This window comes from Lacerta agilis, chromosome 7 (assembly GCF_009819535.1).
Source record: "Lacerta agilis isolate rLacAgi1 chromosome 7, rLacAgi1.pri, whole genome shotgun sequence".
Lineage (NCBI taxonomy): Eukaryota > Metazoa > Chordata > Lepidosauria > Squamata > Lacertidae > Lacerta > Lacerta agilis.
The window spans coordinates 66,873,830-66,885,967 of record NC_046318.1 but is presented as its reverse complement, the minus strand read 5'-3'; the positions used below and the strand labels follow the sequence as shown (position 1 = coordinate 66,885,967).

At 39.8% G+C, this 12,138-nt stretch overlaps 1 protein-coding gene across 5 annotated transcripts in view; it reads right to left on the bottom strand.

Moving 5' to 3' along the window:
• Positions 1-12,138, bottom strand: part of OXR1 (oxidation resistance 1) — a 230,994-nt gene that overhangs the window by 16,600 nt on the left and 202,256 nt on the right. For 3 of the 5 annotated variants that reach the window (XM_033155737.1, XM_033155736.1, XM_033155741.1), the window contains 2 exons: positions 9,842-10,007; positions 9,044-9,200 (listed from right to left, as the gene is read on the bottom strand). In XM_033155737.1, coding sequence (XP_033011628.1) covers positions 9,044-9,200; positions 9,842-10,007 — 323 coding nt within the window. Of the gene's footprint in view, positions 1-2,594; positions 2,951-9,043; positions 9,201-9,841; positions 10,008-12,138 lie in introns of those variants that run through there. The other 2 variants (XM_033155739.1, XM_033155740.1) reach the window with 1 other exon arrangement.

The window sequence follows — 12,138 nt, the reverse complement described above, 5'->3', positions numbered from 1 at the left end:
AAGGCAACTAGTCTCTTGTGCACTGTAAGGTACTGGCACACATACACACAAGCCTGCAAGTGTAGATATGTGAAGGTCCGGAAAAATTCCAAGGGAAGAATTTAGCCCCCTTGCTTTGGAGGAGGGAATAGGGGGCACAGAAAAAAAATCTAGTTTTCCTCCCTCCAGATTTCTCCAGGGTACTTCACCTTGTTCACATATTTGCACAGGTGACAGCTACCATGTTGTCAAACCCTCATCCAAGATGTCACACAGCTACCCTTTGAGGGAAATGGTTACAACGGCAGATGAAGTCTGGGTCCCCAAACTGAAATTAAGAGCATACCAAATTTCATTTTAATCCATGTTAGAAATGGTCACATGTAAGGGCAGAAGGGGTTGGGAAAGTTCATGCAATCATTTATGCAATCAGGGTGAACATTTTACAGATTTGTTCAAGTAGGTAAGGTAAAGGTATATGACCCCTGGATGGTTGAGTCCAGTCAAACGCAACTATGGGTGCAACACTCATCTCGCTTTTCAGGCTCAGTGAGCCAGCGTTTGTCCACAGACAGCTTTCTGGGTCATGTGGCCAGCATGACTAAACCGCTTCTGGCACAATGGAACACCATGATGGAAGCCACAGCACATGGAAATGTCGTTTACCTTCCCGCCACAGCGGTACCTATTTATCAACTTGCACTGGTTTGCTTTCAAACTGCTAGGTTGGCAGAAGCTAGAACAGAGCAATGGGAGCTCATCCCATCATGCGGATTCGAACTTCCAACCTTCTGATCAGCAAGCCCAAGAGGCTCAGTGGTTTAGACCACAGCACCATCCGTGTTCAAGTACCAGGAGTTAAATGAGAATGCACTCAACCAGTGAAAACAATTAGAGTTAACAAAGAATACAGAAAGAAGGAAAGTGATTCAAAATAGCTAATACGGTACACATTTTAAAATCAGCACCCCTAAAATGCTGTTTCAAGTAACTTCAGAATTAAATAAAATAATTTTTGATTAAAGGAGGGTAACTTTCAGACAGCCTACAGAAAGAACTCTGTTCTGGTCCCGCACTGCAATAATCTCAAATGACACCACACAAATACATTCAGAATTAAATGTAATAATTTAGGTTTTTTTACCACCATTGCGTGCAAATCCAGAGAAACATCTCAGCTATGTAAAGGATTCCAGGCAGCATTCTTTTACCCACCCTAGCACTTTCTCTTTATTGTGCTATCTCACATCGTTAGTGCTTTGAGGATGCTACTCACATTTTACAAACTCTGGGTTTTAGAGCATTGTGAGAGTGAGATGACAGGCCTCAACTTGATGCAAGACTTAAAGGAGCTTTACCTTTAATTATGTGTCAAAATGTTTGGTAATGGAGACATCTTATCTCAGAAAGAGATGTACTACACAAGCAAGAAAAAATGTCTAAGTATGATTTCTATACCTGCATGCAAAGTTTCTCCCCATAGACAAGTCACTATTTTCCATTCCTCATTTCCAATTACATTACATGTATTATATTATGTCTATCTCTAACAAAGAGAATAGAATGCAAATGACAGTGCCTGAAAATATGCCCAGACCCCCAACCCTAACTGTCAGATCATTTTTATTTTCTTTCCTATATGAACAAAAGGGAAGGGATCCAAACTGATGCAATTACCAAGACACAAAAAAAATGTGTTTTCCCCCCCTTGGTCCTATTTTCCAATTTCAGATTCTTAAATCAGTATATCATCAAATACCAACATGACAAACAGAGAAATATAGAATTTGGCATGAAATACAATTACAGTTAGCAGCTGCTTACTGTGAGGAAACACTCCTTCCTCCTGAAAGATGAATTAGTTTATACAAGTCACAGTAAGTTCTGCAGAAAGTACCGGTAGCCTTGCAACTACAAGCAGAAAATCCATGCTATTGTAATGCACTTGGTTACAGAACTTCTCTCAAGTATTCCACATGCAGTTGCTTGCTTCCTGTTTCTGGCAGTTACACAAGGGACTCACTGAGCTACAGTGACAAGCCAGACACATAGTGACTATCCTCCATTTTATTTTTTTTAAACAAAAACTTCAGTGGCACTAATTGCTTCCTATGAGTCATTTTCAAAACACTACCATATAAAACAAAGATAAAATAAAAATAAGCTAACTTCTGCACACTGGACATCGGATTCAAGACACGATCTTGGGATACAATTATTCAAGCTTCATATTTAACATTTGGAAAAACGTGCGTATTTTTAGATTAATGCTATGGTTTGTAAATAATTTTTAGCTAAAATACACAAGAACGAGCAAGTTGCTATAACAAACTTCCTAAAAGGCATTTTCCCTCAATGCCTACAACAAATTGCTACATCCTATGTTCAAATCAAATCATTTTAAAGCATTATGCTCTGGTTGCAAAGTTCAACTATTTCGTAAATATTGTACTGTTCAGAATTACAGTATCTTTGTAATGCAACAATTATCTAAAATTTAAAATTCTGCAGGTAATCTTACAATTAATAAAGCAGGAACTACTGCTAGTTTGCCATGGTATCATCATCAAAATGACGGCCAAAACATCAATAAAATATTTCTCAAAGGAATTTACCAGGGTATATTTATTTTTCATTGAATGGTGCTTTCTTCCTTTCTTGCCATACCAGAAACGAATCATTTCCCTTGGAAAAATAAATTAAAGCAATTTTAGCTTTACAGGAGGATTTCCACACAACATTCTCTCTACCTGCTTTCAATTCCAGGCACAGAAGAGTCTTGCTAGAAGACAGAATAACGTGCTAGTCACAGACAACTGACTGACAGGACAGAAAGCTAATCAGCGAATAGTATGCATCCACTGGGGTGTGTCTTGCCTGGTGAATGAACAACAGGAATGTTTCTATATTCAAGGGAGGTTGTAGTGCACTGAAGTGCTCAAAAGGCTGAATAGTTTAAAGAGACAGAACAGTATTTTAGAATCTAGTAAGAATTATGTCAAAACAGAACTGCATCTCTTCAAGAACAATGTTAATCCACAATTAAATACATAAAAAGCTGCCATTTGTTTCAGTTAACTAATTTTAATAAGCTACACTTGTTCTTTTTTGTGATCACAACTTTTCTAGAAGAAATCTGATTGACATTTTGCACTTAAATCTTTGCAGAAAAATATGCTTTTAAATAACGCACATTGCTGAAAGTATGCTAGCCAACCATCTCAGCTGTTCTGTCTGATAAAATTGTGTAGTTGAGAAGTATCAAAAGGGGAAGAGGAATTTCTACGGATGTAGGAAGACAACTGGGCTGTGTGTCGTGGGATGACCTGAACCCCAGGTTTCTTGTGTGTAAATGGAAGTAATAGTGCCATCAATATTAATAACATTTTGAAATATTTTGAGAGGGGGGAATCCTTGGGCAGCCAAGACTAGAAGTAAAGCATTATGGACACAAACATGTATATTATGCACACCCTGTAACTCAGTCTCACAGACACACACAGTATACCCCATGCAAACTGATTGTATATGCAGTATACAGTCTGTGTATGCGGTGACATATAATTGTACTACAAACATGTTTCACAAAGTAGCAGTTTCACACAGTTCTCATTACTCTAGCTTAAACATCTAGGAAGAAAGTGATAATACTGTATGCCTTTTTAAGCCTTGAAAAAGAATTATGCAGCATAGGAAATGTACTTTCCCACATCCCGATAATGTTTATAAAGATGTCTAGTTGAAGGGGCACAAGCTAGATTTGTACCAATACAAAAAATTACATGAGCAGCACAGATTTTATACAAAACCCTATTTAAACAATGTATCAATCAATGTAACAATCACATTTTGGCCTTACAACAACAGTTACGCCAAAAAATAAGAACTGTCTGATGCCTCCCAGTAAATTTCATCTGCAGCTGGGGTTTCCTCAGATTGCTGGACAGGTGAGAACAAAGGATTCAAGTCACCACAAAACTCAAACCTTTGCACTGCAGCCAATTCCCAAAGTAAAAAGGTAAAGGGACCCCTGACCATTAGGTCCAGTCGCAGACGACTCTGGGGTTGCGGTGCTCATCTCGCTTTATTGGCCGAGGGAGCTGGCGTACAGCTTCCGGGTCATGTGGGCAGCATGACTAAGCCGCTTCTGGCGAACCAGAGCAGCGCACAGAAATGCTGTTTACCTTCCCACCGGAGCGGTACTTATTTATCTACTTGCACTTTGATGTGCTTTCGAACTGCTAGGTTGGCAGGAGCAGGGACCAAGCAACGGGAGCTCACCCCGTCGCAAGGATTTGAACCGCCGACCTTTTGATCGGCAAGCCCTAGGCTCTGTGGTTTAACCCACAGCGCCACCCGCGTCCCTAGGTACATTTCTTTATTTCATACGAAATAATTTAAACCGTGTAATGACAAACCTTCTCACATAAATTAGCTGTGGTTGCTACGTGGAAAATATGTATATTCTCCTCCTTTCCCTATCTTGTATGTGGAGAGAAGAGACGTGCTATGCTCTGGTCTACCACACACCCCTTACATTTCACAATCGTTCCTCAGAGGCAGAGAGTTACAGACTTTTCCCAGCTGGCCTGAGGTCCTGCCATATACAGGCTTTTCCCCTACACACCCATCTTGAAAGGTATTTTGCTGGCTTTGTAGATGATGATTAGATGGAAAAACCTGATCACCTTCCTGTCTGACAATCCTGACTGGAAAGCATCATCTGTACAATGAATTCAAAATTGGAAGGATGACAAGAAGAGCTAAAAGGTGCATGCAGTACAACAGGCTGTTATTGGATAGCAACAGCATCACTGTGTGCATGTTCCCCATAACCAGGTCAAGCAAGACATAGCTGACTTCCTTTGTGAAGCATAAAGTTGTTGGGAGTGTCTGCCTCTCCAGTTCTGTGTTATGCCACACTGCCTATGGGAGCCATTCTGCATTATGCCACATCTCCCCTACAGCAGTCAGTATGTGACTGGCACTACCAGTACACTCGAAAATTGAAATGGGCCTACTAGTCCAAAGGTTTGGCAACCCTGAGCTAGGGAGTTAAGAATTCACTCTCACAAGATGCAGAGATGGCCCACAACTTGTTTTATTTATCATATCTATATCTATTGGCCTCCTTCCTAAAGGAGCCCTGAGCAGCGGTTTGGATGGCTTTAAAAGAAGATTAGACAAAGTCATGAATTCTGGCTATATCCTATCTTCATTGTCAGAAACTAAGTGCTTTTGAATACCAGTTGATGAGAACACTATTTGTGGTTCTGGGCTTTCTATGGGTATCTGGTGTGAGAACAGGTTGCTGGACTAGACGGACCTTTGATCTGAATCAGCAGGGCTCTTATGTTCTTATGTAAAGGTAACTTCTACCATCAGGTTACAGGCAAGAGCCACATACTAGTGTTCCACTAGTGTTAGGAGTCTATATTTACAAAACCTAAGTTGTTTTTACAAAAACATCATGTTGCATATTTCAACATGGCTAATCTCAAATCGAGGATAACATATGGGCCTCTGGGAGAAGTTATTTTGTTCTAGTTTGTTACAAAAGCTAGTTCAGGATTACAGATGCCAAGTTATTTCAGCTGTGTGCAATGCACCTTGAAATGATTCATGTATTTTGCTATTCCCTTGATACAAGATAGGTAGCAAAGTTGTTAGGAAGAATTACTAAAAAAAAAAAAAGGAACACAAAGAAAGTGAGAGGAAGAAACTAAGAACTTAGTTTTTAGTTTCAAATTCTTCTAATGACCAGCTGGGGTGAAAAAAGTTCCAAGAGGAGAAGCCAAAAGTTGGTGGTCTCTCAACTGCACCAGGAGAGTGGCCCTGCATCCCTTCTCTTCTGTCCTTTATCACAACCTGATACAATAAGGTACTGCAAAGTGGCTGTTGAGGGAGGTTGATATAATGGCTGCTGTCAGGTGACAGTTCTGCCAGGTGCTTTATAGGAATATTTAAATCAGCACAGTATGCAAAAAGAATTTGATTTGTCTCTCGCAAACACGATCATATGTAGCAGTACACCTAGGGAGAGCAATAATATGAAGTTGACTGTTATGACAACATGTCATCTTACAAGCCTTACACTCTTTTTAAATGTCAACTTTGCCTTCAAAATTGATATATGACAATGAATGGTTTACAACCTACATATGCACATTCAAAAAAAAAATCCTGCCTCTTGTCAAAAGTTATTTTGACCTTGATATCTTTAACTTAGACATAACAGGCAGAGAGACTTGCAGAGCATTTGAATTCTCATAACCATGAAGATGAATGTAAAGAGAACAAACTAAAAATAGTATTTAGAGACTGCAGAATCCTATTGCAAGGCTTATTAAAGAAAGGTGGGGGAAAGTTCCATGGTTTATTAGTAATGGGAATTAGTCCAAATATTGGAAAGCATCCAAGTCCTAATATTTTCAATAAGCATTGCACCTATTTGTATCAATACAGGATGTGGTTTCTTCGAAACAGCTTCCAATAGAAAGGGACACAGGTCAAGAAGATTTATTCTACTGTAGCTTAGAAATACCTTTTGCAGGTTATTTATTTATTTTTAGATTAGTGTGCAGGTGTTACTGGAACTGGAGGGCCTGCGCTAGCAACTGTAATGCAGGTGACCTTCTCTCAAGGGTTGTATTGAGAGAGGTTGTATTGTTGTATACCAACCTCGGAGCATGGTGAAGTCCCCCTGAAAAGTTTTATACTTTGGCATAATATTTGGATTGTTTGATTATTGAATAATATGTATAATTTGGAATATACGATATGGTTTGATTGGATTGTTAAAATGGAAAACTTAATAAATATCATTTTAAAAAAAGAGAGAGAAGTTGTATTGTGCTGGCAGGAAGGGCAGTCCATAAGTTAATGGCTCCTCCTATGCAGAAAAATATATCACATCTGATGTTAAACAGAAAACAATCTGAACATGTATTTGCATGGAAAAGACAGTTCCAACAAGCTTACAGTCATTCAGCTTTTTACTATTTACCTCACCCACCAGCATCATGTATTAGTCTTAGTAATTTTGTGTTGAAGTAGGCAATGCATGCACATTTGTTAATGTAGCCAAAGACAGTAAAGATGTAATTTGGTACCTTTCTGTAGGGGTAAAATGCTGCTTTGATTAATGTTATATATCACTAAAGTCCTTCCTTTTTTCCATCTGGAAAGTGCTGAAGTGTGAATTTGGTAAATTTACAAGATAAACTTTGGACTTGGTATACTGAGCAGTAAATAGTAAAGTTGGGGACTAGAAAACAAATGTTCTGTACATCAAAATCATATAGCCCAGAGCCATATGTTGCTGACATCATAACTGAAAGCAGACCTTTTTTTCTAGAATAATAGGTTTAATAATAAAAAAGACTTCAGAAAAAAACGCCACACAAAAAGAGTACCAGAGGCATTAAAATGTCTATCATCAACAATACTGTTCAACTGTTTCTACCTTTAACACCAGATATGCAAAGGATGATCACACTAGCTTTTCTGCATCTTTTTCTCTCAACAATCCACAGCTGTACACCAGCAATATCCGAGTAGGTAACTTACAGACTGTCCACACACACTAGGGAATCATATTGCTGTTTCACTACACAGACTAAATCAAAGACAGGCATACTCTTCCAGTAGCAATAACCGACTGCTGGCAAGAAAACCATGAAATAGTTGACTTCAGGAATCTTTGTCCTGAAAGCTCCTGTAAGAACAGCAGAGTATACTAGAAATGGATATAACAATGGTCACTTGGGTTCCAAGAGAGCAACTGAGTTTTCATTATTTCAATGTCCAAACCATAACTTCCTCTGCTTTTTAAGCTCCTTCCCTTTAAAATGAATCTCAAAAGACTGCTAATAAGAGATTCTGATCTCTTAGAAAAGAAGAGTGCATGGACTAAAAGCATTAACCTTTGCAAACTGATTTTTGCTAGGATATTCATGAAACGCTCTCAGTAATCACTGAATTCCCATAACAAAAAGTATATATCTATATACCTATTATATTGAAATTTTATTTAAAGTCAATTTTAGATTCATAAAATGGTAATATCAAAATACTGAAAAACAAATGTACATTAAATAAACAATCAATGAAGCAGAATTCATTGTTTTCTGTTCCAGAGGTGCTTAAAATTTTATATGTAATTGTTTCTGCACAGATGTCACATTAAAATTCACTCATATTTTCCTGTCTTGATTTCATAACTAATAAAAAATACAGCAGATTCTGATGCAAATCCAGGAGAAGCACATTGTAACGTTTAGAATCAAGACCAGCAACTGGAACATCTACAACATCTACAAAAGATGAACCAAGCAAGTCTTCATGAGCACAACAAGCATACACTGAGTCACATAATATTATGGAGTACATAAGTGCATGTGTTTAGGACACAAGCACACAACTAAAATAACATATTAAGCTTATGTACATAAATAAATACATACATTACACTAGAAACTAAGCCCGGGCAACACAAACATTTGGTTTATTACATGTACAAATTAACAGGCAGGTCTATTTTTCCTTTCGCAAAATAGTACAAAACTACATAAATCTTTTGCAAGGTAGCAACTGTTTGAGCCAAAAGCTCATCAGTTTCTTTAGCAATGAACAAATGTAATGGTAATCCGACAGAACTTTTCAAACTGGGAAAAGAAGCAGGGTGAGGAGCGAGAAGTGATTGAGATAAGTAAAATAGTGTGGGGCGGGCTCAATTCCTTCTCAACAAGCTTGCAATTCATGGAGAAGAAAAGCTGCTGGGAATTAAAGTCTGATAAGGAAAAGGTTTTATGCTTTCTCTTCTCCGATTGCAAATTACCTCTCTCCAAAATGGCTTTTCCAATTTAAACAGAGTCAGACTACATGTTATATACACACCTGCATGTAACAGTAGTTTGGCTCCAAATGCACCCTAAAAATAGAGATTGCATTAAAAAACATCTAATTTATATTTTCCCCATGGACATTCCTCATATAGAAAGTTGAAATGTTTCAAACAAAAGCTATGACTTCCAGTCATTAAGAAATCTTTAAAATCACTTACCTCCCACTCCTTAGCAGCTGCTTCGTTAATTGAATCTTCACTGGCTTCAGACTCAAACTTTTTTACAACCATAAAGCCAGGCTCTCTACTTATCTCCTCTGTATCTGTATATATTTCTGGACTCCACTGAACAAAAAAGGCATACAGATGCTCAGTCCTTTCAGAGAGCAAAAGAGAAAAGTAGTTACTGAACTTTCAAACTTACAAAGACTTATACATGTTTCAAATTTCTTCTAAATACCTTTCCACTGTTGCTTATTCACTATTCTTTTTGAAAAGAAAGAACGAGTGAATGTTCATTACAATTTTTAATAATGTATTCCAATGAAAATTTAGAATACAATCACTCAGAAGCATAAAAAGGGACTACTAATTTTTCTGAAAAACTATTGTGTTGTACTTCATTCTTTCCTCACTCATCCCTAAATAAAACTAGTAGTATCAAGAACCATCTTTCAATTGTTTACAGGCATATTGACTAGTAGCCACTGAAAGCCACCACCACAACTTGCAACAGTGAAGTCCATAAATTAAGAATGTGTGTCTTTCTCAGGCATCAACAATATTGGCGGAGCCCAGGTAACCCCTGCCTCGCATAATCGGGCACAAGATATGGTTTTATTGGAGGGGTCAAATGGACCTCGGCCCCTGCGAATTGGCTCCTATGAGCTGAATACTTTCTGAGTCTGGTAGAAAAATAGTTTGGTATACTAAAAGAAAGCAGCAATTGTTAAGCTGAAAAGTGACAAGGCAGTCCTTTATGAGGGCTATATTTACAGAAAAGCGCTCCCATCTTACCTTTCTTGCGGCACAGCAAACCAGTACTCATGTTTCTTATCTCTCTGTGCGTACTGTTGCATGGATGCACTTGCCTGTGATACAAATGTTTTTCTCATTGGCTTGCCAACTCTGAGACATAAGAACTTGTGTAACCGATGTCTTCTCTTCTCCTTTGTTAGAGAACCTTTCATTAAAGACAATATTAAATGTCAGATCTTTCTTGGCAAGTTGCAGCAAAAGCAAAAGCAACATGGGAGGCAGCAGTTACGAGTTACTGGTCTTTGCAGCCACAGTAGGTGCTGTGATTCTCCAGTGGTTTGACTTCACCCCTGTGTCGGAATACGTTTCACGGATCCGCCATGGATTCATATTTATTTGGTTATTTTATGAGGTTTTCGAGATCTACTTTTGGTATAACTGCGCGCAAAAGCGAAAGTGAAAGCATGAATGAATAGTGTGGTTCACTTATGAGATTAATCCGCCTTTATTTTATAGTTCCGGTCATGTTCAAAGTTGTTAATGAGCGTTAAACTTGCTTCCCGCCTTTTTGGAGGGCAGCAACAGTGATTTTATTGGTTGAGGCATTGATGATGATGTCACGTTTGTTCCCTAATAAAAGGCAGAGGCACCCCGCTTAGGCACGTTCGTTCGTTCGTTCGTTCGTGCATTCTTTCATTTTGTTTTAGTTGGGTTTTAGTTGAAGTCAAGTTTAGTTTAAGGGATTAGGAGCGGGCTGGATGGGTTGGATGGGTTTTTCTTTTAGTTAGAGTTAGATCGCGGAAGATCATTCGGTTTAGCCTTAGTTAGGTTTTCCTTTAGGTTTAGCCTAGGGCTAGAATTGCGGAAGATATTTCGGTTTTAGTTTTATTTAGCTAGCCTCGCGGAAGATCGGGCGCGCAGGGACTTTAAGCTTAGGAGAACTTAGCTTAGGGGACGAGCCTATGCGGGTTCTGCCGAAGCCACTAAAGATACAACCGGTGTCTGTCTTCCTTTGGGGAAATAAGGGGAGTAAAAGGTTTAAAGTAAAATTTTTATTTTCATTTAACTGGTCCGTCTATTCAGAGTCAGGGTATATTCATTTTCACGAGGCAACTTTTCACTAAGAAGGCAACTAGGAACTCATACACCTTCGGAGTCATCAATTGGCTTACTCAGCTTCCTTCGGATTATGAGACTTGGCCGGCGACCGTGCTCAAAAGCACGCGGAACGCTGGCCGCTTTCCCCGCAACTGGTACCTCGTGCATGACTATTTCAAGTTGCGCACGAGGAGCTCCAGCACCCAAACCCCGACAAGTGGTGCCCTCTCTGAGGCGAAGCGTAGTCGAAAATCGCTTCCACGAAGACTCCGGTTAAAGGCAACATATCGGAAGTGGCTCGGAAACAGACGTTGAGAGGTGAGGTATAACGGCCCGGTTTATCCAGGATTTCGCTGCAGTAGCGCGGATCCACCGCTTGCCCAAAATAGAGTAAAATTTGCCCCAAGGGGTCCCCGGGTAGAGCGGCAAGGAATTTTAGTGTAAGCCTACGGGCAGGGTAAGGTCTTCCCTAAAGCCTACGGGTGGGAAGGGTTTTGGCAAAAGCCTACGGGTGCCAGGGTTTTCGGTCAAAGCCTACGGGTAGGGCCGGTGTCTCCCGAAAAAGCCTACGGGTGGGAGGGAAGGTTTTCTGGCTAAAGCCTACGGGTGCCAGGTTTTTCGGTCAAAGCCTACGGGTAGGGCCGGTAGCCCCTAGTAGAAGCCTACGGGTGGGGGAGGAAAAGTTTTGGAAAAGTATAAAAAATGGGCTCCTCACTCTCAACTGCTCAAGTTAAATTTTGTGAAGATTTATTGTACCTTTTGAAAAGAAATGGTCACCCTGTCTCTGAATCAGAAGTAGAGCTTTTAGTTAAGACTATTGGGGAAGTTTGCCCTTGGGTTCCTAAGGAGGGAACGAAAGATCTAGCTTCATGGGAAAGGATCGGGTTAGAATTTATGGCCAACCCGAAAATCGGAATTCCTGTACAATTGGTATGGAGCAAAGTAAGAAATTGCTTCCAACAAATTGCCCCAAGAAATGTTTTGCTTAATGGAACAGTGAATTTAGGAAATACTGCTTTTAATAGTGCCCCTGTGCTGCCGCTTGCGGTTGTGCCATTTTCGGCCCCCTCGCAGCAGCCAGTTCAGGCCCCGTTGTCGTACACGCACTCGCCCTTGTCTAATTTGTCATTGCCAGATTCATTGCCGCCTGTGCCGGTGCAGAAGATGCCGTCGGCCTTTCAAGCCCCGCCGCGGACTGCCCCACCGCCAGTCGCTCAGCAGTCATCGCAGGCCCTTTA